The 25963-nt window shown below is 43.9% G+C and overlaps 1 protein-coding gene across 1 annotated transcript in view; it reads right to left on the reverse strand.

The window, feature by feature from the left end:
* Positions 1-25963, reverse strand: part of KHDRBS3 (KH RNA binding domain containing, signal transduction associated 3) — a 106586-nt gene that overhangs the window by 11478 nt on the left and 69145 nt on the right. Inside the window, exons 6-7 of the mRNA XM_039362976.1 lie at positions 20886-21078; positions 11467-11549 (exon numbers count right to left, since the gene is read on the reverse strand). Coding sequence (XP_039218910.1) covers positions 11467-11549; positions 20886-21078 — 276 coding nt within the window. The remainder of the gene's footprint in view (positions 1-11466; positions 11550-20885; positions 21079-25963) is intronic.

A 25963-nucleotide genomic window follows, 5' to 3' on the forward strand; every position in this document is an offset into this window, starting at 1 on the left:
CTCCTTCCTCCTGTGTGGTTGTGCACGATGGGAATTGTGGGAGTTGAGCTCCACGCATCTTCAAGCGGCCACAGTTGAGAAACAGTGATCTAAAGCACCAGCTCGCTTGCATCTTCAGGTTTACCGATCTTTCCAGTCTACTAGAGCAGAGGTCTCCAACCGTTTGGGCACCAGGGACCGGTTCCGTGGAGAGAGGGGTTTTTCGCGGACTGTAGGAGGTGTGGTTTTGCGTGCTGCTTGCATCCTGCAGATAGAGCTTCACTTGTTTGCACAGACCGGTTTCTGGCATGCCACGGACCGGGGGTTGGGGACCCCTGTACTAGAGCAGAGGTCCCCAACCTTTTTGGCACCAGGGACCGGTTTCATGGAAGACAATTTTTTCAAGGACCGGTATGGGGGGGGAGGGAAGAGATTTCAGGATTCATTATATTTATTCTAAGTTTTCTAAATAAACAAGCAAATAAATAATGCACTTTATTTCTATTATTATTACATTGTATTAGATTAGACCAGTGACTTTCTGCTTCTAAGAAAGTGGGAAGGAAAAGAGGCAATCCTAAACTTGGCCTTCCAGCAAAACAAACCAAAGACCCAGCCCACTGAGGAAGTGCTGAGAAAACCATTCAGGGACAGGGAGAAAGAGAGAGAGAGAGAGAGAGAGAGAGAGGGAGAGAGAGGGAGGGAGAGCACTGTGCAAGCCCAGCAGCCTTGGAAAAGGTGCAGATGAGAGAGGGATTCTCTTGGGAGACACCATGCTTAAAGGGAAATGTAGCTTCTCCTCTCCCTTCTCCCCCATTGCAAGCCAGTAGGAGCGCACTTGGCTTGCAAACTTGAGAGCTGCAGGAAGAAAGGAGCTGAACACACACACACACATACACACACACAAATTAAAGCAGGCAGAAAATTGCCAAAACATGCTTAAAGTGAAAGGTAGCTTCTCCTTGCCCCTATTTGCACCCTGATAAAGCACCCTCACAAACACATGCCTTGCAAACTTGGAGACTTTTGCGAAGGGAGCACGAGCCCAGCTGGGGTGCCGGGAGGGAGAGAGGAGACAAGTGAGGAAGAAGAGGAGGAGGAGGAGGAAGAAAAAGTAACAGGAGGGAGAGAAAGCAGAAGAGGAGGAGGCGGAAGAAGAGAGAGCACAAGAAGCAGGAGGAGAGAAAGGACGCTGAGCTCAGGTGTTGCAAGCGCAGCCGCTGGAGAACCTTTGCACTGAGCAAACCGGCTTCTGCCCTGCCACTCTCCCGCCCCTGCCCAGATCCCTGCAGACACGCCACATGCCTCTAGCTGCGTGGCCCAGTTCCTAACTGGCCATGGCCCGGTACCGGTCCACAGACCAGGGGTTGGGGACCCCTGTCCTAGAGAATCATAAATCAAATCAGTCGACCTGCTCCACTAAGCAAGAGAAGTTGCGCTAAAGCCCCACGGACTTGCTCTCAGGGAGCGAAGTTTCCCACATCAGCTCTTCCATCTCTTAGCGTCTACAGGCCTTCCACTTGCTTGACCTCTGTCTGCAAAGGCCTCGACGCACAGCTCCCTGCGTGGTTCACTTACGTGGACTAGCTGGAATGCACAAAGTGAAACCCTTCCTCTTCTGCATGAATAGCACTTCAGGTTCAAAGCCTCCGGTCAGCTGGAAGGAGACCTGCCTAATCATGTTAGATCAACAGCCGTGGAGATCCGTATCAGGTTAAGCCTTGGGCAAGCCTGGCCCCTTGGTGTAACGCTATGAATTATGAAACCCTACTTTCTCCTGGCCGAGTAAAAGGTCTTCTCCTACATCTACACCAGGGATAGGCAACCTTGGCTCTTTTATGACTCGTGGACTTCAACTCCCAGAATTCCTGAGCCAGCATGGCTCAGCATGGAAACTTCTCCCTTTTCCCTCAGTGTGGCTGGCTCAGGAATTCTGGGAGTTGAAGTCCACGAGTCATAAAAGAGCCAAGGTCGCCTATTCCTGATCTATACGAATGAAACCTGCTTGTATTTCTCTTAAGGAAAAAGGCTAAGATGCTCCTCGTGCAAACGTTACGCTTTCAGAAAAGTACTGTCAACAGTTCGTTTAGTGACCGTTTGAAGTTACAACGGTACTGAAAAAAGCGACTAATGACCGTTTTTTCCATGCTTATGACAGCTGTAGCATCCCCATGGTCACATGATCAAAATTCAGACGCTTGGCGTACTGATGACGGTGGCAGTGTCTCGGGGTCACGTGATCCCCTTGAACAGGGGTAGGCAACCTTGGCCCTTTTATGACTCGAGGACTTCAACTCCCAGAATTCCTGAGCCAGCCATGCTGAGGGGAAAAGGAGAGGTTTCCAAGCTGAGCCAGGCTGGCTCAGGAATTCTGGGAGTTGAAGTCCACAAGTCATAAAGTGGCCTAGGCCAAAGGTAGGCAACCTTGGCTCTTTTATGACTTGTGGACTTCAACTCCCAGAATTCCTGAGCCAGCATGGCTCAGCTTGGAAACCTCTCTCTTTCCCCTCAGTGTGGCTGGCTCAGGAATTCTGGGAGTTGAAGTCCATGAGTCATAAAAGGGCCAAGGTGGCCTACCCCTGTGCTTGAGCAACCCTCTGAGAAACAGCATCAATGGGGGAAGCCAGACTTACTTAGCAATCATATTATTAGCTTAACAACCGCAATGGTTCACTTAACAACTGTGGCAAGAAAGGTTGTAAAATGGGCCCAAACTCACTTAACAAGTGTCTCACTTAGCAACAGAAATTTTGGGCTCAGTTGTGGTCGTAAGTTGGGGACTACCCCTATTTACTAATGTCTCGAGGCCATTTCCAAGGACGACAGAAGAGGTAGCTTGGGTTTTTTTTAAATAAAAAGATCTTTCCACATCTTCCCTATTTTTTGGCATTAGGAGGGCAGCATTTAATCAATAGCAACCCCCCCCCCGCCGCCCCGGTTTCTTTTGTACTCTGCTCATTTGTGCATTATTTGTGGTGAGGTAGCTTAACATCAGCAAGAACATCAATCCTGCTTTTTTTCATCCTTTACTCCAGTCTGGCACTTGTAGCCAGCTTTCATCCCCTACAGCTAATGGTTGCTTGGTTGTCTCCCAAGCAATTAAAACAAATATAAGCAGGATAATCTCCAGCTGTAGCATAATCTTAAAATGCCTTTTATCTCTGAGAATAGCATGTCACAGCCCTTGCCATACAAAACACTCTCGGGCTTACAAAGAATAAAGCCTTCAGATGATCTCTTTTAAAGTACTAATTTTTGCTCGGCTTTTTTCACCCCGAGCGGGGTGCCTCCAAACGTGTTTATTTTTATTGACTGGTCTTATTTTTTTTAGGCCACTCATCATCTTAATTCCCTGGGTGTTGTACAAGAGGCTAGATTGGGAGCAGAGTTAATGAGTTGGCTGGAAGCTGCAAGAGTTCTACACATCTTGAATTTATTTATTTATCTCTCGCTGCCCATCTCAATCCAACTGGATGGCGAATAATACCACAACAATTAAAACCACAATAATGATTACACATTGTCTGATTTGGCTAGAGCAAGTAAATAGCCTATGTCCATGTTTTTAATTTACAGGCACTTCCATGTCTAAACTGTTTCTTCTTTCTAAAATCTGCTGCATATTTGCTGGATGGGGAATTCTGGGAGTTGAAGTCCACACACCTAAAAGTTGCCAGCTTGAAAAACTCGGCTTTACACACTTGTCTTTAGTTGTGTCATTTGTGAACGTTTTCATTCCCTGTCGAAGAGTTAAATTGGTTGCAGGGATTGGGCATGTCTAGTTTAATGAAAAGAAGGATTAGGGATGACATGACAGCAGTGTTCCAATATTTGAGGGGTTGCCACAAAGAAGAGGGGGTCCAAAGCACCAGAAGGCAGGACAAGAAGCAACGGATGAAAACTAATCAAGGAGAGAAGCAACATAGAACTGAGGAGAAATTTCCTGACAGAACAATTAATCAGTTGAAGGAGTTCCCTCTAGAAGCTGTGGATGCTCCATCATTGGACGTTTTTAAGAATAGACTGGACAAACATTCATCTGAAATGGTATAAGGTCTCCTGCTTGAGCAGGGGGTTGGAGTAGAAGACCTCCAAGGTCCCTTCCAACTCCCATCAATTTGTTAATCTGTTATTCCTTACAAAGCGGAGTGAAGTCGTCTTTACCTCATCCTCAATGTTGTTTCTAAAATACCGCAAGGACACGGGAGGCACCCAGAGTTAATCAGGGCTGTCTCCACAAATTCCTTCATGTCCCCACAAAAATAAACTAGCTACTTTATTAGCCCCACTGTCTTCCATCTCTTCAGATGGGATGGGCTCCACAACTGAGCCCAAATTTCTGTTGCTAAGCAAAACAGTTGTGACGTTTTACCCCATTTTACAACATTTCTTGCCTTCCTTGTTAAGTGACCCACTCTAGTTAAGTTAGGAACATGACTATTAAGTGAATCTGGCTTCCCCATTGACTCTGCTTGTCAGAAGGTCGCAAAAGGGGATCACGTGACCCCAGGACGCTGCAGTCGTCATAAGTACATGCCAGTTGCCAAGCGTCTGAATTTTGATCACGTGACCATGGGATGCCGCAACAGTCATTAAGTGTGAAAAACTTATGTCACTTTTGGGGTGCCGTTGTAACTCTGAATGGTCACTAAATGAGCAATTGTAAGACGAGGACCACCTATATCTGAAATTGCCAGATGTTTCTCCATCACCACATTGCTTAGAACAGAGGTAGGCAACCTTGGCTCTTTTATGACTCGTGGACTTCAACTCCCAGAATTCCTGAGCCAGCCATGCTGAGGGGAAAGGGAGAGGTTTCCAAGCTAAGACATGCTAGCTCAGGAATTCTGGGAGTTGAAGTCCACGAGTCATACAGCGGCCTAGGCCTAGGCCAGGAGTAGGCAACCTTGGCTCTTTTATGACTCGTGGACTTCAACTCCCAGAATTCCTGGGCCAGCCACGCTGAGGGGAAAGGGAGAGGTTTCCAAGCTGAGCCATGCTGGCTCAGGAATTCTGGGAGTTGAAGTCCACCAGTCATAAAAGAGCCAAGGTGGCCTACTCCTGGCTTAGAATCTTATTTATCTTTTAAACAGCAAATTTCCCTTCTCTGCAAAGGTTTTAAGGCAGAACACACACAAAAGCCAGGGCTAATTAAAACTCCTCTCCTGAGAAGCCATTTCGACTGAGCCCGCACAAATTTCCAACGTCTGAACTAAACAACTTTCTGGGAACAAAGCTTGGCTGCTTTGATTTTTCCTTGCTTTCTCAACTTAGGAGCATGCAAAAACCTGGAACGCTTCCCTCTGAGCACTTCTGTGATCAGGAAAACAAAGTGGCTTGCTTAAAATTCAAACATATTTCTAATTGATGCTGAACAAGCCTTCCAGATTTGACTCCGTTCACAGGGCATCCTCTGCCATGTGGAGCTGAGAAAAGTAAAAATATATTAAAAAAAATGTGCCTCTCACTTTTAACACAACAGGGCTTTATTGGGAACAGATCTGCTTTCAAAGGAGAGAAAGCAGATGCCTCATTAAAACTCACTCTTACCTCCATTAGTTACTTTTCCTTGTGAAAATCAAGCAATCCCATATTTCTGAGCAGTAGATTTTTGAGACGTCTTCACATCTGTTCGCAGGCAGACATGAATACATTTTTATGACCTCAACGTGATGGATATCCTTGAGACAGATATATTACAGCTCAGAGCAGCTTCACTTACATAGTGCAATGTTTCAAATGGGAAAAGGGTTTTTTTTTTAAAATTCTTTTTAAGAATAATGAGTATAGAGCTGCATTTGGTTTTCAGTCCTTCTATTCAGCTCAGGGGTCTTCAAACCTGGCCCTTTTATGACTTGTGGACTTCAACTCTCAGAATTCCTCAGCCAGGCACGCTGGCTGAGGAATTCTGGGAATTGAAGTCCACAAGTCATAAAAGGGCCAAGTTGGAAGACCCCTGTCTTAGCTCATTCCCCACACCAGTGTTTCACATCAACTCCCAGAATTCTCCAGCCAGGATCCACTCACCTTAAAGGTACCCAAGTTGAGAAATACTGCTACACACCATCTTTTCATCTTGTTCCTTGTGTGTCTAACCACACTTGGCCAAATAAACTAGAAGGAGATCCTATACCATTCCAGATTAAGAGGCTGTCAAATCTCTTCTTAAAAGCCAACAACTTCAACGATTTCTGAAGGCAAGCCATTCCACTGGTTAATTGTTCTCACAGTCAGGAAATTTCTCCTTGGTTCTAGGTTGCTTCTCTCAATGATTAGTTTCTATCCACTGATTCTTGTCCTGCCTTCAGGTGCTTTGGAAAATAGGTTGAATCTCCTCTTCTTTGTGGCAGCCCCTCAAATATTGCAATACTGGTATCATGTCATCCCCTAGTCCTTCTTTTATCTAGACTAGCCATCTTACTAAGGCTTTATTCAAGCTTTATAAAACCTCATATATAAATACTATACATATAAATACTATACGTATACTACACACACACACACACACACACACACACACACACACACAGAGAGAGAGAGAGAGAGTATACACAGACACAAACACATATAAATATCTGGACTTGGACGTGACACATTTGAGCTTAGGACCATCATGTCCTCATCCAACCTGTTGACCATCAGCAACATCTCTTTTACTCACAAATCTGAGAAAACATACGATGGCTCACATTTAAACACTCAAATCTTCTCCTTAGCAAAAGCATGAAAAAAAATCCCGAGTAGTATTCCATTTACAAAAGCCGCACTGAAAAAAAAAAATGATTGCCAAGTAATGAGTTGTTATATTTCTATTTCATTTTGTGTTGAGTTGGAAGGCTACTCCTCACTTGTAAATTTAGCATACATCAATAGAGAGAAAAGGCTGTATTAACCAGCAGCGATACCGTCGAGTAGCTATGCATAGGTGATGGTGTTTAAAACGTATTTATTTGGATATATATGATTGGCAATGTACTCTACTCAAATAAAAATCAGAGAAATGGAAGCCCGACGTTAGCGTTTTTTAAAATCTCAATGCCACTGTTTCAAAATGTAATGCAGGCCTTCAAGACTTGAATCATCCAATTACACCCACTCTAAAAACCCAAGAAGAATGTTGCCGCGTGCCTGTCCAACAATGCAGCATCATTTGTCCTGTGATTGATAACTGCAGAGCATCACAAGCACAGCTTGGGTGCTCTCAACCTCTGAAAGAGGCGCCACAGCTTTCACAAGCAGAAGAATTTCTCGGTAATACACTTTTTAGGGCTGCTGTTTCTTTTCTTATTGGACTCAGGAGCTCGTTCAATTCAGTCCTCCACTGTGGCTTGAGAACATCGAAATAATTCCAACCTTCCAGTCAGTGCGGCCCTGCCACAAATTCATACAAGCCACTCAATTTTGGGAGGAAGAGGGGGAGAGGGCGTCAACAACAGTGAAAGAGAAAGGGCAAAGAAAACAAAACAACAAAAAAGAAGAACTAATGATGAAAACTAATGAATAGAGACCCTTGAGATTTTAACAAGGACTTCATGCACCCCAATGGCAATGTGCAGTCTTGCATGTAAAGTTCAGAAATCTTACTTTTAGGTCCCTTTCTTTTAATTTTGGTTCACAACCCCTAAACTCCATGAATTAGCCAGCAGCCTCATTCAAAGATGTGGTAGCAAACCTATCCATCATTAATAAGTGTGCTATTGTGGAAACATTAAAAATTCCTTGAGGAATTGATAGAAGAGAATATTTGTAGCACAGGATTGAACTGTGGGGTCCTTCGTGCTCTTTCATCTTGTTTTATTTTTGCAAACATACCTAACTACCTACCATCATCAGCGCTAGAAGGGAGTGGTATTTGCTCTTTGTTTATATACAAGTGACTTGCCCTGACAGTGTTGTTGAATCAAGTGTTGTTGAACTACAAAACTCCCACCAGCATTGACAGGGCAAGCCACTTGTATATAAACAGAAAGCAACCCTCCTCCCTTGTAGCACTGATGATGTTACCTAGTTGGGTAATGAAACATCTGTCAAAAAACATCCAGAAAGCACCAAAGACCCTAGAGGATCAACTTATATTTTTATGAGTTTCTCCTCTCCTCCTTCTCTCCTCTCTTCTCCCTTCCCCTTCCTTCTCCTGTCCCCTCCCCACACCCTTATGCTGAAATGGCTATTTCTTGAGAATTCCAAAACTATATGTTTAATATAAGAGACTATTAAGAAATCAGGATAAAAGCAATCCTTCCTTTGGACACTTGGTGGGAAACAAATTCCTTCTTTTTCTGAAAGCTGGTCACATCTTCTGAGTTTTAGTAACAAACTTCATTCTCTGCCATGTTAACTCTCTTCCAGCATCTGTCACTGCCATGAATGGCTGATCATAAGTATCTTGGTAGTGATCTGAGCGCTATTAAGCAGATGGTAGCGCTAAATCCAAATGATGTAGTACATCTCCCTGGTGGACTCTGTTTCTATACTCTACCATTACTCCATAATTCCTCTGTGATAAATCTTATGTGTGCTAGAGAACATTAAATAGCGGGCTGACATCAGCAACAGATTTATCAGCAATGGCTTGCATTTGCCCCTATTATTGCCTCTGCAAACACTTGTGTGGGAGACGGCAAAAACCCACAATTAGGCCTAGTGGCCTAATTTTGTGCATCGCAAGTGTTTTGTGCCCAGCAGATTACACATACTAGGACTGTCTTGTCTTTACAAAATGCATTTAAAACACAGTTTGTGGACTACGCTTGTTACAAATTCCGGTTTTACATTTGTTTCTGTTCAGAAGGACTTTATAATGGAATTGTTCTGGACCAGTCAAGTAACAAATTCTTTTGGCTTTGACACTAAGATTAGTGGAATGTAGTTCAAGACTTATAAGGGAGTTCCACAATGCTGTCTAACTTCATTTGTAGCACAAAGATTAACATAGGGAGTTACAGAGAAGCGGTGCAAAGATCAACCAGCCAGTTACTTTAAAGAATAAAAACTGAGCAAGTTACAAAGGGTAGCGTTCAAGAAATGATGGTTTAAAGCCTCCTAGCTAACCTTGCTTACAAATATCCAGCTGTTTTATGTCTTTAATTTGGAGGATCAAAATATATTCTGAGTATTGAATAGATTCTCTCAAAACAACCAAGTTCAGAGATGTACAGTCTTCAACATCTACAACACTGTTTTTTAGAATTCAGTTATTGTGGCTTTCTAGACCGGGGCTGTTGTGACGTGTCACGACGTATCGCCATTTCCCCCCCCTTGCTGGAACTGGGGTGGGCGTGGCTTCCCCATGACACATCTGGCCCATGGGCCAGCAGTTTGACACCCGTGTTCTAGACGGTCTCTGCATTGGCTTGTCTCAATTAAAGTTATGCAAATTGATGTTAATCTCCTCTGAACATTATTGCCCATGTCATATTTCTCTGTAGTCAATGGAGCTGAGTGAATGAAGCCAGGCACAAACCCCAATGGATCTTATATACCTGCAGCCAGTTGTCAAAAGTAATTCCTCTAAGTAAATAAATCCATCTATCCAGCCATCTCTCTATCTTGCTACAACATCTGTGAATTACAATGCATTGAATTCCCTTCAAAAGAACAAGAAGAATAGTTAGGTAGTAGCGGCTGAAATTGGCTTCCAGTTTGTAAGATAATCCTTTAAATCATTTTAAGTCTTCGCAATTACATTTTAGCTCAGCATTTTAAAGAAATCCCTCCAATGGCATTTAAAAGCTTACAGCACCTGAAACACCGTTCCGACTGCTTCAGTGCACAGGCATATAGACCTTCCTGGCACAAAAATTATGCAAGGTAGCAATAAATAAAAACTTAACATCTAATTTGTCCAGGGCATTTTGAAAGAAGGCGACACTATCCGGTTATTTATAAAAGTATACTATTTCTATACCGTTTCTCACCACAGGAAAACCCTGAAGCGGTTTACAAGCGGCCATAAAATTATCCCAAAATAAAACCAAAGAAGTAGAAGGAAAACAAGGTAACCGTGAAATGAAAACGAGGCAGGGGGCAAATTTTAAAATGTAGAAGTAAAATGTTGATCATTAGAAGAGAAATGCTAGGTGGGGTTGTAATGAAGACATCCATGGTATGAGTCAGCAGCGCAAAGAGGTGAGGTCAACCGCGAATATCGACGTTAACTGCAAGAAAGCTCATGTCGCTAACAGGCTACAGCAAGAGAGCAAGAGAACCTCTCCTATGTCCACAGGCTGTATAGGCCAGGGGTAGGCAACCTTGGCTCTTTGATGACTCGTGGACTTCAACTCCCAGAATTCCTGAGCCAGCCATGCTGAGGGGAAAGGGAGAGGTTTCCAAGCTGAGCCATGCTGGCTCAGGAATTCTGGGAGTTGAAGTCCATGAGTCATAACAGAACCAAGCTTCCTATCTAGGCCAGGGGCAGGCAAACTTGGCTCTTTTATGACTCGTGGACTTCAACTCCCAGAATTCCTGAGCCAGCCATGCTGAGGGGAAAGGGAGAGGTTTCCAAGCTGAGCCATGCTGGCTCAGGAATTCTGGGAGTTGAAGTCCATGAGTCATAATAGAACCAAGCTTCCTATCTAGGCCAGGGGCAGGCAACCTTGGCTCTTTTATGACTCGTGGACTTCAACTTCCAGAATTCCTGAGCCAGCCATGCTGAGGGGAAAGGGAGAGGTTTCCAAGCTAAGACATGCTAGCTCAGGAATTCTGGGAGTTGAAGTCCACGAGTCATACAGCGGCCTAGGCCTAGGCCAGGAGTAGGCAACCTTGGCTCTTTTATGACTCGTGGACTTCAACTCCCAGAATTCCTGGGCCAGCCATGCTGAGGAGAAAGGGAGAGGTTTCCAAGCTGAGCCATGCTGGCTCAGGAATTCTGGGAGTTGAAGTTCATGTGTCATAAAAGAGCCAAGGTGGCCTACCCCTGATATAGCCCAACATAATTGGGCTTTCTGAGAGCATAAAGTCGTCAATTTATATACCCAGATACCTACACGCTATTTTACTCCAACATGAACATGTCCTTCATTTCTACAATTGAAGAGCTGCCATGATGGAAACGGAAAGGAGACCCTCTGGTTAGGCAAGATTTCCTGAACTCTCCCAAATGCTTTGGAGGGAATCACTGTTTTTCCCTACCTAAAAACTCCATTAACTCTCTGACATCTTCCACAGAAGATAAGTAGGTAGGCAGGCAGGCAGGCAGACAGACAGACAACCTTTACTGTTATTTTTTTTTACTGTGGGCACAACTGGCACGCATTACAAATGAAGTTTTGTTGCCTACTCTCAAAAGCGTACACACACGTAACACACATTTTAAACATGCTACATACAACGCATGTATAAACCTACACCCTTCCACATAAATAACATATAAATATTAATCGCTGTCCACCAAACTATCCTTCAACCCAGCCAGCTACAGCCGAAACGTCCAACCCTGTTAAAAGATGGCGATTCCAGCTAAGCGCATGAGAGGCGTCGTTCCCTTACCTTTGTGCCGAAGTGTTATAGCTGTTATCATAGGAATCGTAACTCTGTTCATCATACGAAGTGCCGTAACCATCATCATATTCCTGGAAAGGCAAGCCCACATAAAGGCAGCATTACAATTCAAGAATTCCATCAGAACATCTGTCTATCTGACTGAAAGAAAAAAAATCACTCTTTCCTGGACTTAAATTCACAGAGAGATGCCAGCGAGACTGATTTAAGCACTCAGTAAAAATTAGCCCATGTCTAATTCAGTGTCTGAAAAGAAGGAAAATGGAATTGCAAATCCCAGGACAAGCAAACATCTTAGGAACATTTGAAGGGGAGGACATGGGAAACCACTAATCAGAAAATTGTTTTATCTTTGCTTATGGTCAAATTAACTGCACTGGACAAGGGAAAATAAACAAGGGGGGGAATCAAGCTAAACAGATGTCCATGGAGATTCTCAGTCATCCAGGTCATGGTTGTCCCAAAGGTGCTTTTTTAAAAGGCAACTGGACTTCCTTAGTTTTCCCCTGATGCCATTTTGTTTCTCATCCAAGAAGCTTCTTCCGTTCTGAACTGAAGAAGCTTCTTGGATGAGAAGTGAAACGTCTTCAAGGAAATTCAAGGAAGTCCGGTTCCCTTTTGAAAAAACACCCAGGGGAGAGGCAACACAGATGCTAAAATAAATATACTACATTGAGAATGTTTATTATGTATGTACGTGACATATGTCGAACTACATACTGACCCAATTTTCCCAGCATCCGAAGCAGCAATGACTACAGACAGAATCTGGCATCTGCTTTAGAGATTATGTACTATGCAGAGAACATTTGTCTCAATCAAAGAACAAAGCAATAGCATGTGTGACAGTCTTCATTTCTCCATGCTTGAAGGGCATAACCACTATGGCACTGGAACCATATCAAATCTCCCTTCCAGTAATATTAACATGGAAGGGAGAGAATTTAAACTGATCTTTGATAAGGATCTCCCTACGTTTCCTAGGCTATTGGCTGGGATAAAAGGCTTTCCAAACAAGGCGCCGAGATGCAAACTGAACTCAGATCTTTCTAAAGATTAGGATCAAGGATCCACTGCTTCACCAGGGTGCTCTCAGAGACAAGGAAGATCAACCCCTGGGCTGAAATACCGCAGGATTTTAAATCCAAATCAATTCCTTTCCTTCAGGATGAGAGAAAAGTATCGTGAATGAGCAAAGGAACAACAGAGTCATCAATCAAGATCAATTTTAGCCAGCATTTTGTATGGCAAAACATCATCCAATCCTCTAAAGCAGGGGTCTTCAGACTTGGCTCTTTTATGATTTGTGGACTTCAACCCCCAGAATTCCTTAGCCAGGCACACTCTAAAGAAATGAATCCAGATACCAAACAAAGTTAAGGCTTGGAGATTCACCAAGACCAGGGGCCGGCAACCATAAACACTCAAAGAGCCACTTGGACCCGTTTCCTACAGAAAAGAAAACACTGGGAGCCGCAAAACTTACATGCAGTGCCAGAGGAGGGCTTGGATTGAAGAGTTTAATTAAAAAGAAATAGAGGATGCTATGCATGAGTTCTCTCTCTCTCCCTCTTTTTCTATCTCTCTCCCTCTCTCTTTCCTCTCTCTCTCTCTCTTTCTCTATCTCTCTCCCTCTCTCTTTCCTCTCTCTCTCTCTCTCTCCCCCTCTCTCCGATCTTCTGCTCACCTGGCAAGCTGGCTTCACGCTATTGTCCAACAAGTTGACACACATTCTTATTGGGCTGGCTCTCCCCTGCCCTTCCTGCTTTCTGCAGAGACACAGCCTAGGCAGGAGCCCCGCCCAATAAGTTTGTCAGCTCATCGAAGAACAGCGTGAGGCTACTCTCTTTTTTACACACACACACACACACACACACACACACACACACAGAGAGAGAGAGAGAGAGAGAGAGAGAGAGAGAGAGAGAGAGAGAGAGAAGGGAAGCGCAAGTGCCTCTCTCTGTCTCTGCAAATGGCAGAGGAGGCTGGTAGCCGCAGGAGAAGGCGCAAAGAACCACATGCGGCTCTGGAGCCACGGGTTGCCGACCCGTGACCAAGACATTCTAAACGTGCTCTAAAAGGTTGGCCTAGACTTCTTCTAGGACAAATCTGTGACTTGTGTAAGGTACAAAAAGTTTTTGCTCTGACACATTTAGAGTGGTGGGGATGTAACCACAAGCCCACCTACGAATGTTAGCAACTCTCCTGGCCTCTTCTCCATACAGGTAACCTCTTCTCCATACAGGTAAGGATTAAAATCCTGGATGTTCAGTCTGTGCTCTACAGCAGCCATTAAAGTTTCAGCTATGCCTGCAGCTGGCCAGTCTCTTGGTAACCAGGATTATTTTTGTTTTATCATAGTTGATGGCCAGTCTTCTCTCTCTGCAATCCAAGGCAAGACCTTGGAGCCCCTGGCTTAAAATCCATTTGTATGCTCAAAAGGACTGCATAAAGAACACTGAGACATGGCTGCTGACTGACTCCAGAAGGGAAAATCCAGGTTTTGCTGAAATAATGGAAGGAATACAGAAATGAAAAAAAGGGGATGCATCTTTGCATGTGAGAAGAATGGGAAAAGTAACGTCAGTGGTTGCATTGAATCTGTCTTGAGAATTTTGATGCAACAGAATTAACAGAATAATAAGAGTTGGAAGGGACCTTCTAGGTCTTCTAGTCCAACCCCCTGCTCAGGCAGGAAACCCAATACCATTTCAGACAAATGGCCGTCCAGTCTCCTCATAAAAACCTGCAGTGTTGGAGCATTCACAACTTCTGGAGGCAGGTTGTTCCACTGGTTAATTGTTCTAACTGTCAGGAAATCTTTTCCTCAGTTGTAGGTTGGTTCTCTCCTTCATTACTTTCCATTTATTGCTTCTTGTCCTGCCTTCAGGACAAGAAATATTTAGGACAATAACTATTAGATATGCCCTTGTTTATTTCATTTGTTACGTTTTGCTAAACTAGCTTTCTCTTCCCTTCCTCACAATCCAAATAACATAGTCCAAACTGAGCATGCTTTTATTTTTATGAGACCATTAAAGGCTCAAATGTGTGAAAGGTACTTGTCTGTCATGTGCAGGTAGGCTCTGATCACAATCCATAACTTTAGAACACAGAACATCAGAGCTGGAAGGGACCTTGGAGATCTTCTAGTGCAGGGATAGGCAACCTTGGCTCTTTTATGACTTGTGGACTTCAACTCCCAGAATTCCTGAGTCGGCATGGCTGGTTCAGGAATTCTGGGTATTGAAGTCCATAAGTCATAGAAGAGCCAAGGTTGCCTACCCCTGTTCTAGCCCAATCCCCTGCTCAAGCAGGAGATTCTATACCATTTCAGACAAATGGTTGTCCATTTGTCTTCTTAAAAACCCTCCCGTGTCGGAGCACCCACAATTTCTGGAGGCAAGTTGGTTAATTATTCTCACCGACAGCAAATTTCTCCTTAGATCTACTGCAGCTTGCTTCTCTCCATTCTCTTCCATTGCTTCCTATTCTGCCTTTAGCTGCTTTGGAATTATACTATTTTTCTAAATATGCAGAAGAGGTTTCGACCATTTAGCATTCAGTAAATTCCCCCCTGTGTCCTCAAACAGGTGCACAACCTCTACCATACCCACGGCAAAAGGAGAAGATGGTGATTTATGTAGGAAGCTCCCAGTTTTGCCCAAAGCTTGTTGAGTGCTGCCCTTAAATTTATAACAAGTGCTAAGAGACAGCATTCTTTAAAGGTAGTTGGAATACTTTTCTACCAGGTGTTTGTTGAAAGTGCTTGTGAAGTGTTGGCTGATACCTCCTGAATCCAGCTTGGGGCTTTGCTAAACGGGCTTCTGAGCCAACCAGCTGACTAATTTTCCAAACAGATGCCTGGTTTACACTTCGCTAATTGGATTTCAAGGGATAATTGGGCAGAACTTTGCTGGGAAGAGAAAAAAAACAACCCACCAACTCTGGCCAGTGCAACAAACACGACCAACACAGTGCTGGGCTGCATTAACAGAGGGATAGAATCAAGATCATGTGAAGTGTTAATACTACTTTACAATGCCTTGGTAAGGCCACACTTGGAATACTGCACCCAGTTTTGGTCACCATGATGTAAAAAAGACATTGAGACTCTAGAAAGAGTACAGAGAAGAGCAACAAAGATGATTAGGGGACTGGAGGCTAAAACATATGAGGAATGGTTGCTGGAATTGGGTATGTCTAGTTAAACTAACCAAAGAGAGAAGCAACCTAGAACTAAGGAGAAGCTTCCTGACAGTTAGAACAATTAATCAGTGGAACAACCTGCCTCCAGAAGCTGGCGTTTTAAATAGCTTTCGGGAAAAGTGAATTTGAAGAAAAATGAGACTCAGCAAAGTTTTTGGAAAGGCAAAATAATCTCCCACAGGAGCTCGATCTGTTCATATTTTAGACTGGGCTTTATCCCAGTTTCCTGTCCTTGTACCTTTGACCCTTGAATTAAAAAACCTGCGAAAAGCTAGATGAGCCCTCTCAATTTTAGTGACAGCCAGCGGGTGAGTGTTTAAGATGCTGGAAAGAATTGCAGAGACCCAGGTTTAAGTTTACCCTCCTTTGAAGAAACGTGACGGGTGATTTGGCCCAACCTCTCTCTTTTTTTGTTGCAGCACAACAGAGCTCACAAAATTGTTGCTATAGGGGAAAAAGGGATGAGGGATGCACGAAGGCTGATCTGAACTCCTGCAGGGAAGGGAGCATTGACCATCCAGCAAATACAATGTCTGCTATCACATAATCCTTTAAAATGCCACTGCAACTCTGGGTAGTAGCTCAAATCATACAAAATAAATAAATAAATAAATCCTGCTGACAGGAGCTTCTTAGGTGTGGCTCGGGAATTAAATTACTTTACCCACTGCAGTATTCTAAAAACAGAGTTCTGGATTTATTTATTAAACAAATTTATATAGCCACTCATCTTGTGAGAGAAGTGGACCCTGGGCCTCGTGCCACAGTCAATTTTGAAAAAAAAAGACAGATAAAAGTAGTCCTCAACTTATGACCCTTTGTTTAACGATGGTTCAAAATCACAACAGCCTCAGGGGAAAAAAAAAGATTTAAGGCCTGTCCTCAAATTACAACCGGTATATATCATCCACAAAGTCATGTGATTGAAACTTAGGCACTGGGCAATATATACAACTGGTTGTAGTGTTCACTGGTCACAATTTGCAACCTTCCCAGCCAGTTTCTGACAAGCAATGTCATTTGTGGAAGCTAGATATGCTTAATGATCACAATGATTCATTCGCTTAATGACCGTAGTCAAAATGGTCATATAAATGGGACCAATCATGGGATGACTCGCGAAACAATTGCATCACTTAGCGACCAAAATTCCAGGCTCAACTGTAGTTGCATGTTGAAAGACTGCCTGTATAAAAACTGGCATTTAACATTTTAATTTATGAGAAAATCTCCCTCAAAATCTGTTGCACGTTGTCGAACCATGACACTTGCTGGATTCATACATCTTAATTTATATGATATCAGATGGCGTCCCCATCTGATATCTACGAGGGGTTAAATTTCTCTGAAAACCATGTTTCCGTTTGGAAAAAAAGATATTTTGCTCTGCCATGTTAGAAGCGCAGATCCCTTAGATTTTTTTTGGGGGGGGGGGCTAATTTGTACTAGTTAATTTGATAAATTTCTGGTAAAGTCTTCCAAGAAATAATGTAGGATAAACCTATTACTCTTTCATTAAAGATTTTATTAACCGCTCAAAAATAATGTTAGACTTTGTAAATTCATATACCTGCCTCCGTATTAAGCTTACTGCCACACACAGACATAAACAGCCAACAAAGCTATTAAAAATCAGGAGGAATTCTAGCCTTTATTTACTGCAAGTTTAATTTTCTTTTTTGCTATGAATTCAGACAGTTATTGCCCAAATATCTCCCTGGTCCCTTATCCTTACATTCCAAGCACTTTAACAACTTCACGTTTGCTGACACAAGCTGCCTTTTAAATACAGAAGGATCTCATTAAGTTTATTTTGTTCATTTCGGACATGAGAAGAAAAATGGAACTAATATTTAGGAGAACATGAGACAAACATTGACCTTTGCAGATTCAGCAAGATAGTCCAATGCACGATGCTCAATTACCTCCAGACTTGGAAAATTTCACCTACCAGCTTTTAACCATTTTTAAAAGACCTTCTTGAGGTCGCCTTTCTTTTTTATGAATCTAACGTTAGGACATTTCCTTGGTTATCTAAGACATTCTTTATCTGGCTAGTGGCACAATGGGGTATAGTTCTAACGTTTTAATTCTTGCAATCTGTTTTCCAACAGATGCTGCTGTCAACAAGTCAACGTGTGCCACGAGACCACTTTGCAAAAATGGATCTAATGAGAAACAGTTGGTTTGAAGGTTATTAACTAACAACCGCCTGCATTCATTCATTGATCGGTTTGATGTAGTAATTATTCAGATCAGAGTTATATATCTGGTGGTGTTTCTCGAAAAAAAAAAATCACTGCTGCTAGCTGTAGTTCAATGAGCGGCAAATTTTGTTGGGAAACAAGCAAACAGTTTTGTGATCAGAAAGGTCGGCAGTCACTGCAAAAGGAACACAAGAGTAGTGAGACCCAACCCTTGGAAGCATAAACTGATAGTATCATGAGGGACAGTATTCCGAGAATAGGTTACACTCTGCACTAAGTTTCTGCTAGACCAGTGTTTCCCAAACTTGACAATTTTAAGGCATGAGGACTTCAACTCCCAGAATTTCACAGCCAGCAACGCTGGCTGTGGAATTCTGGGAGTTGAAGTCCACATGCCTTAAAATTGTCAAGTTTGGGAAACACTATGCTAGACCATCATCAGGATACGGATAATCCTTGAACTTACAACCATTCTTTTAGCAACTGTTTGAAGTTTATAACAGCACTGGGGAAAAAAAAATGACTTATGATTGTCACAGTATCTCCACGGTCACGTAATCAAAATTTGGGTTTCTTGGCAACCGCCATGCATTTGCAATGTTTACAAGGACCACGGTCGTGTGACAGCCATTTGCAACCTTTCCAGTTGGCTTCTGACAAGCAGGGGAGAAGCTGGGTTTGCTTAATAACCGTAGCAAAATGGGTGGAAAAACTGAGCTCAACTTAATTAACAATCACCTTCTTGGGCCAAGGAAAAATCTGGTCCTAAGTCATGGATGACCTGTAGGTATGATAGTGTCAACCAACTCCATAATGGTCTCTTGGTCACTCAACAGTGAGACACTGGTGAAGCAGGCACAGCAACGCCTGCTTTTTCTTCATCGCATGAGGAAAACACACCTTCCTTCCTCTGTCTTGACCACTTTCTACAGAGGGACGATCGAGAGCATCCTGTCATACAGCATCACAGTCTGGTTTGGAAGCATCCCTGCTTCAGACAGGAAGGCGGTGCAGAGAGTGGTGAGGATGGCCGAAAAGATCATTGGCAGCTCCCTCCCTCCCATCCAGGACATAGCACAGAAGCGTTGCTTAAGCAGGGTCCACAAGATTGTCCGGGACACAACAAATCCTCTTCACAAACTGTTTTCTTTGTTACCTTCTGGGAGGAGGCTTCGTGGTATCCGTAGCAGAACATCCAGATTCAGCCATAGTTTCATTCCATACAGCATTAACCGTGTGAACTCTCAAGCTTCCTCCTTCCGTTATATATTAAGGATGGACAGTATTTAAATATTTATTTGCTACGTATATGTAGGGATGTGGGTCTATACATAGGTTGTACATAGTATGTTTTAGGTGTGTGTCATGTATGTGTTTCACTTTGAGAGCGGGCAACTAAATTTCATTTTTGATGCGTGCAGTTGTGCCCACAGTAAAAAAAATGACAATAAAGGTTATCTTATCTAATTGCAAAAGCACTTCAAGCGATGATCAACGTGGTCTGTGGCAAGCCTGCAAACAGATTCCCGGAAAGCAGAGAGATGCAACTGGGCTGCAACCAGCCCAAATGGAGCTGTCTCCCTTCCGTGTGGGAACTATCCAAGAGCATTTGCTCATTACCTCCTTCGCCACACGTTTTTCTCCCAAAGCAGGAGAGGGCGAGGACCAAGAGTTACCTGCTTCCCAGTGAACGGGGAAACACATTCTTTCTTTAAAAGGTTGCAAAGAAATTATGCAGCATTGTGGGCTTTGGAACTCTGTCTGACCATCAAGATTACAGGTCGCCCCCCCCCCGACTTACGACTACAACTGAGCCCAAAAGTTCCGTTATTAAGCAAGACAGTTGTTAAGGCAGCTCTGCCCCCATTTTACGACACCTGTTAAGTTTGCCACACTTGTTAAGTGCATCACTGCAACTGTTAAGTCAGAGATCCCCAACCATGGCAATTTTAAGACTGGTGGATTTCAACTCCCAGGAGCCTGCTGGAGAATATCTAGAACAGTGATGGCGAACCTTATAGAGACCGAGTGCCCAAACTGCAACCCAAGACCCACTTATTTATCGCCGGGTGCCAGGTGGGTGTGGCCCACTGGATGGGCGTGGCTGTGGTCATGGCAGATTGGGGGTATGTGGCCAAGGTGGGCATGATCACCTTGATGTTGCTCGTGGGGAGGGATACCTGTGGGGGGGCGGGCAGGGTTGGGGGAGATCCAGGGGTCTCTGGCAGGTGGGGCGGTGGGCAGGAGGCAAGGCAAGGTGAGGCAGGGCAGGGGTGCCATTGTCACAGGGCAAGGCGAGGCAGGGGCCGGGGCGGCTACTGCCTGACACCATCTGCCCCTGCACACAGAGGCCAGTGAGTGCATGGGTGCTGGGATGCATCTGGCCATGTGGGACCTCAGCGAGTTAATGGGCGGCTGGTTGAAGAGGGACAGTTGCCATCTCCGGGGCATGACGAGTGTGCCCACAGAGAGGGCTCTGAGTGCCACCTCTGGATAGGTTTGCCACCACTGATCTAGAACAGGGGTCTTCAAACTTGGCCCTTTTATGACTTGTGGACTTCAACTCCCAGAATTCCTCAGCCAGCTTGGCTGGCTGAGGAATTCTGGGAATTGAAGTCCACAAGTCTTAAAAGTTGCCAAGGGTTGAAGACCCCTGTGTTAGGTTAGTTGTTGAGGAAGCCCCAGCTTCCCCACTGATTTGCTTCCCCGAGGCTTGCAAAAGGAGGATCACATGGCACTGCCACCGTCATAAATGGGAACCAGCTGCCGAGCGGATGAATTTCGATCACGTGACCATGGGCATGTTAAAGTGGTGGTTAAGTGTGAAACACTGTCATGGATCATTTTTTCCCCCAGTGCCATTGCAACTTCGAACCATCAGTAAACGTTGTTAAGTCGAGGCCCACCTAGTCCTAGATCAAGGCGTAAAGGTGAGCCAGTTCCCATAACAGCTCAGACATGCACCCCTTATTTTGGGAGGTAAGTACTCACATATTCCCCATAGGTATCCTGTGCCGGGAGTGGGGGGAGAGGTCGGTAACCTGCAGATGGCGGAACTCCTCTTGCTCTGGGAGTGATAAGGCTACGACCACGGCTGATGGGACCTCTGCCGGAGGGGACTCCCCGGGGCGCTGGTGCCCCTCTTGGAATACTTGAGGGCGGTGGCAGCACACCCCCGCGGGTTCTAGGGAGAAAGAAAGAGGGAATCGCCATGAAAAGTGAATCTTCAGTGTTTTTATCACCTCCACCAACCCTAACCTCTAACACTAACCCTAACACTTTACTTAACCCTAACCCTAACCCCAACTCCTAAGCCCAACCCCTAACACTAACCCTTTACCTAACCCTAACCTCTAACACTAACCCTTTACCTAACACTAACCCCAACCCTTTACCTAACCCTAACTCTTTACCTAACCCTAACCCTTTACCTAACCCTAACCTCTAACACTAACCCTTTACCTAACCCTAATCCCAACCCTAAGCCTTTATTTAACCCTAACCTCTAACACTAACCCTTTACCTAACCCTAACCCCAACCCTTAACCCAACTTTACCCTGCTGCACACAGATATCAGTGCAAAATTACCTACGAATCATCCCAGCCAGCCCCCTTTTTAACACCAAGTCTGATAATTAATAAGAGCAATGAAATAGAAAATAGCTATAGCACTTAGACTTATATACTGCTTCATAGTGCGTTACAGCAGAGGTCCCCAACCCCCGATCCGTGGACCAGCAACAGTCCGCGGCATGTCAGCAACTGGTCTGCGCAAACAAGCGAAGCCCTGTTCCCAGCACGGGAAACCAGGGTCCCTCTGGTCTGTGGAAAAATTTCTCTCCATGGAACTAGTCCTTGGTGCCCAAAAGGTCAGGGGCTGCTGCTTTAAAGCACTCTCTAAGCCAGCAGCCGCCAATCATTTGGGCACCAGAGACCACTACCATGGAGAGTGGTTTTTCCACAGACGGGAAGGGGCATGGTTGGGGCTTTGCTTGTTTGCATGGCCTAGTTCAGGGGTAGGCAACCTTGGCTCTTTTATGACTGGTGGACTTCAACTCCCAGAATTCCTGAGCCAGCCATGTTGAGGAGAAAGGGAGAGGTTTCCAAGCTGAGCCGTGCTGGCTCATGAATTCTGGGAGTTGAAGTCCACGAGTCATAAAAGAACCAAGGTTGCCTACCCCTGGCCTAGTTTCTGGCATGCCGCAGCCCAGTGCTGGTCCACGGACTGGGGGTTGGGGACCCGTGCTCTAAGCAGTTTACATAGTCGGCATCTTGCCCCCAACAATTTGGGTCCTCATTTTACTGACATCGGAAGGATGGAAGGCTGAGTCAACCTTGAGCCAGTCAGGATCGAACTCCTGGCAGTAAGCAGAGTTAGCCTGCAATACTGCATTGTAACCACTGTGTCATCACAGCTCATTATCTTCCCCTTCCCTTTCCCCTGCCCTTCTACTTAGGCCAAATGAAGTCGACGATATGGCTATGCAAAGTTTTAGGGTTGCGATTCTGGAATGTGTGGGACTCAACTGGAGAAATCGGTCTGTGACTCATTAAAGCAGCCACATTTCTTCCCAGGATGGTACAGACGCAGCCAAAAATTTCCTCAACTGAGTCCCAGGCATTCCACAGCAATTGTATGTGTTTAACATTGATTGCTTAAGTCAGTGGTTCTCAGCCTGTGGGTCGCGACCCCATTTGGGGTCGAACGACCATTTCACGGGGGTCGCCAATCAACGCAGTCTGCCATTTTTCCCCCCTTTTCCTTAGCTGTGCTACTCCCTTTTATTCTATTGGCTTTTGAAAGCCAATAGAATAGACTGTCTTGAATAGAGTCTAATTTATTGGCTTTCAAAAGCCAATAGGAATTGTCCAGGCTGTCTCTGCCCTGCTGAGCCCGCCAAAAGTCCCATTCTGCAAACGGTGTTGCACCAGTTGAGTAGTCCTCGACTTACGACCGGTTGAGTAGTCCTCGACTTACGACCAGTTGGGGGGTCGCGGCATTAAAAAGGTTGAGAACCACTGGCTTAAGTGGAAGTGAAAATTAAGAGGTATGAAAAAAATAACAAAATACACGCAAGTCCTCGATCTACGATCACAACTGGACCCAAAATTCCTGCAGGCTAAGTCTTGCCCCATTTTATGACCTTTCCTCCACCACAGCTGTTAAGTGAATCACTGCAGCTGTTAAATTAGGAACACAGTTGTTAAGTGAACCTGGCTCCCCCCATTGAGTTTGCTCATCAGGAGGTAGCAAAAGTGACCCTAGAACAACGCAACGGTCGTTAAGTGCATGCCAGTTGCCAAGTATCCAAATTCTGATCATGCGACCATGGGGAACGGTCGATAAAAGTTTTAAATACTGCTGTAACTCTGAAGGTTCACTAAACAAATTGTTGTAAGCCGAGGACTACCCGTATGTCTGTATTTTTCTTTTCTTTTTGGTAAACCACTCTGAGCAACAAATGAGATTAGTGTATGAATCTACCGGATACTTCCAAGCCACGGTCAAAAAGCAAATCTGATGTAATTGTTTAGGAAAGGAAAAAATAGACCAGTAACTTGGCGACTGATAATGATCTTCTCGACCGCTCATTAAGAGAACCATGCTTTTTTTTTTTCCCCATGGATGGTGATATACGCTTCCAATTTTAGATGATTGATTACAAGTCCTCCCCACTGTATTTCATCACATACATCTCATCTGCGGTGGGCATCTCCCCAAACCTGGCTGGGGTAAGAGATGCAAACTGCCACACGAAATGCTTTAACAAAGGTAGAACCCAGTCTTGTGCGCTTGATAGATACGCATGATGAAATGCATTAGAGGAAAAATGCAATCTACCGGGTCAGAGAGCTATGCAACTACCCTTTGGGTGAAAAAAAAAAACCTTGCAAAAATATTAATTCCGTTTGTTTCTTCAGAAGGAGCCTGAACGTACACAACTGCGTGGATATAGAGATTATGTCACTAATAAATATCACTTTTTTTTTGCCTGCTTCTGGGAATAGGGGGATATCACATGGAGGAGGAAGAGGAAGAGGAAGAGGAAGAGGAAGAGGAAGAGGAAGAAGAAGAAGAAGAAGAAGAAGAAGAAGAAGAAGAAGAAGAAGAAGAAGAAGAAGAAGAAGAAGAAGAAGAAGAAGAAGAAGAAGAAGAAGAAGAAGAAGAAGAAGAAGAAGAAGAAGAAGAAGAAGAAGAAGAAGAAGAAGAAGAAGAAGACCTCCGAATGCTTATTTTAATGCTCCAGAAACAAAACTTAATGGATTTTAACCAAAGCAAAAGAAAAAAAAATCTGTTTTTTTTTTAAAAAAAAAAGAAAAATAAGAGGCTAGCAGCAGCTCTGTTCTTCAGTAGCAGATCAAGGGCCGACAGCCTGGCTAATTCAAGGTATGGTCTTAAAAAAGAAGAAAAGCAGATTAAAGGGCCAACAGAAGACATAGAAGCATACAGTATCTGCAGGATTTCTTTCTCTCTCTTTTCTCTTTTTGCACGTAGCAGCCGATAAAGACAAGACGGTGAGCGCTTTGAAGATTACTCCAGCGATCAATGCATCAAATGTGAACCTTTTTGTTTCTTATAACCGCAGCTCAGCCTTTCGTGTCATGCAGATGGCTAGACAAGGATAATAGTTCATAATCTACAACACGTGTATGCCCCTATCACTCCTAGATGCTATCTCTCCCAACAAATCAGAGAGAGTAGAAAACAATCACATTTTTCCCCTGAAAAATCTCCCGATTTTCTTTTTCAACCAGCGGCGTGCAAAAACCTTTCTTAAGATTTGCAGGAAGACTTTGTTTGCCTGATGCATTTATTTATTTATTTATTTCATCTAAAGGATTTATACGATGGTCCGAACTGAACAATGGGACTGTAGGCAGCTTGTAAAGCAAAACAAAAACCCAAGATAAAAACAGCAATCGATAATGATCAATAACAGGCAATAACTAAGCTCACAGGTGACAGCTGAGAGAAAATTCTTTAAAAAATGTTATGAGAATAGGATTTATGTTTCTGTTATCTTCACCGCTGATCCTCTATTTCCTCTCTATTTTATATTTGAACTATTTTGTCTTCTGGATTAATCAATAATACACATAAAGATATACGGTGGTCCCTTGATAATTCAGCTGCTTTGAAACTCATCAAAGTTGGCACTCAGTGCATTTTGATGCGAATGTTGTGTCCCTGTATTCATCGTTTGTTTGGTAACACAAACTAGAACTTGTTGGTGTCGGCTGCCTTGTGACTCACTAGATTATTTCTTAGGGGAAAAATATGTTTGGTACTCATTGCACCTCTCGGAATCAATTAATGATGAGTACCGAGGTATCACTGTATATATCTGCTTAGCAATCTTGGAAGGTTTTTCCAATTTTTCCTGCATCTAAAAACTACACCACAGTTTTTGCACGCCAATATTGGGAGTATCCAATCTGGGTTGGTCACTGGGACAAGAGGCTTAGTTTCAGGCAACTTCTCTCTACTAGAAAGTGTTGGCAAATACTGGCAGTTCCAACTACTATGGAGTTGGGTTTCTTCTTTTAAATTAAAATCTCTTCCTTAATTAATTCTCCTTACTTCAGACAGCAGGAGTACGTGAGTAAAGCTAGGATTTTTATTTCTTTATTTAATTTAGTTTTGTCCTCGTTGCCTCATTCTACAATTGCTTTTGATTCTTTTCACCATCTCTTTTTTTTCCTGGCTAAATATCCTTTCCTAGACCACAGCAATCTCCCTTTTGTTTCCAACTTCTTGAAGTATTTGGTGTCAGCTAAAAATTTCCCCACTTTGGCCACCTAATGAGAAGGAAGGACTCACTGGAGAAGGGCCTAATGCTGGGAAAGATGGAGGGCAATAGAAGAAGGGGACGACAGAGAATGAGGTGGCTGGATGGAGTCACTGAAGCAGAAGACGTGAGCTTAAATGGACTCCAGAAGATGGTAGAGGACAGGAAGGCCTGGAGGAGGGGTAGGCAACCTTGGCTCTTTTGTGACTCGTGGACTTCAACTCCCAGAATTCCTGAGCCAGCCATGCTGAGGGGAAAGGGATAGATTTCCAAGCTGA

Source organism: Crotalus tigris, unplaced genomic scaffold, assembly GCF_016545835.1.
Source record: "Crotalus tigris isolate CLP2741 ecotype Arizona unplaced genomic scaffold, ASM1654583v1 scf7180000019500.377444, whole genome shotgun sequence".
Taxonomy (NCBI): Eukaryota; Metazoa; Chordata; class Lepidosauria; order Squamata; family Viperidae; genus Crotalus; species Crotalus tigris.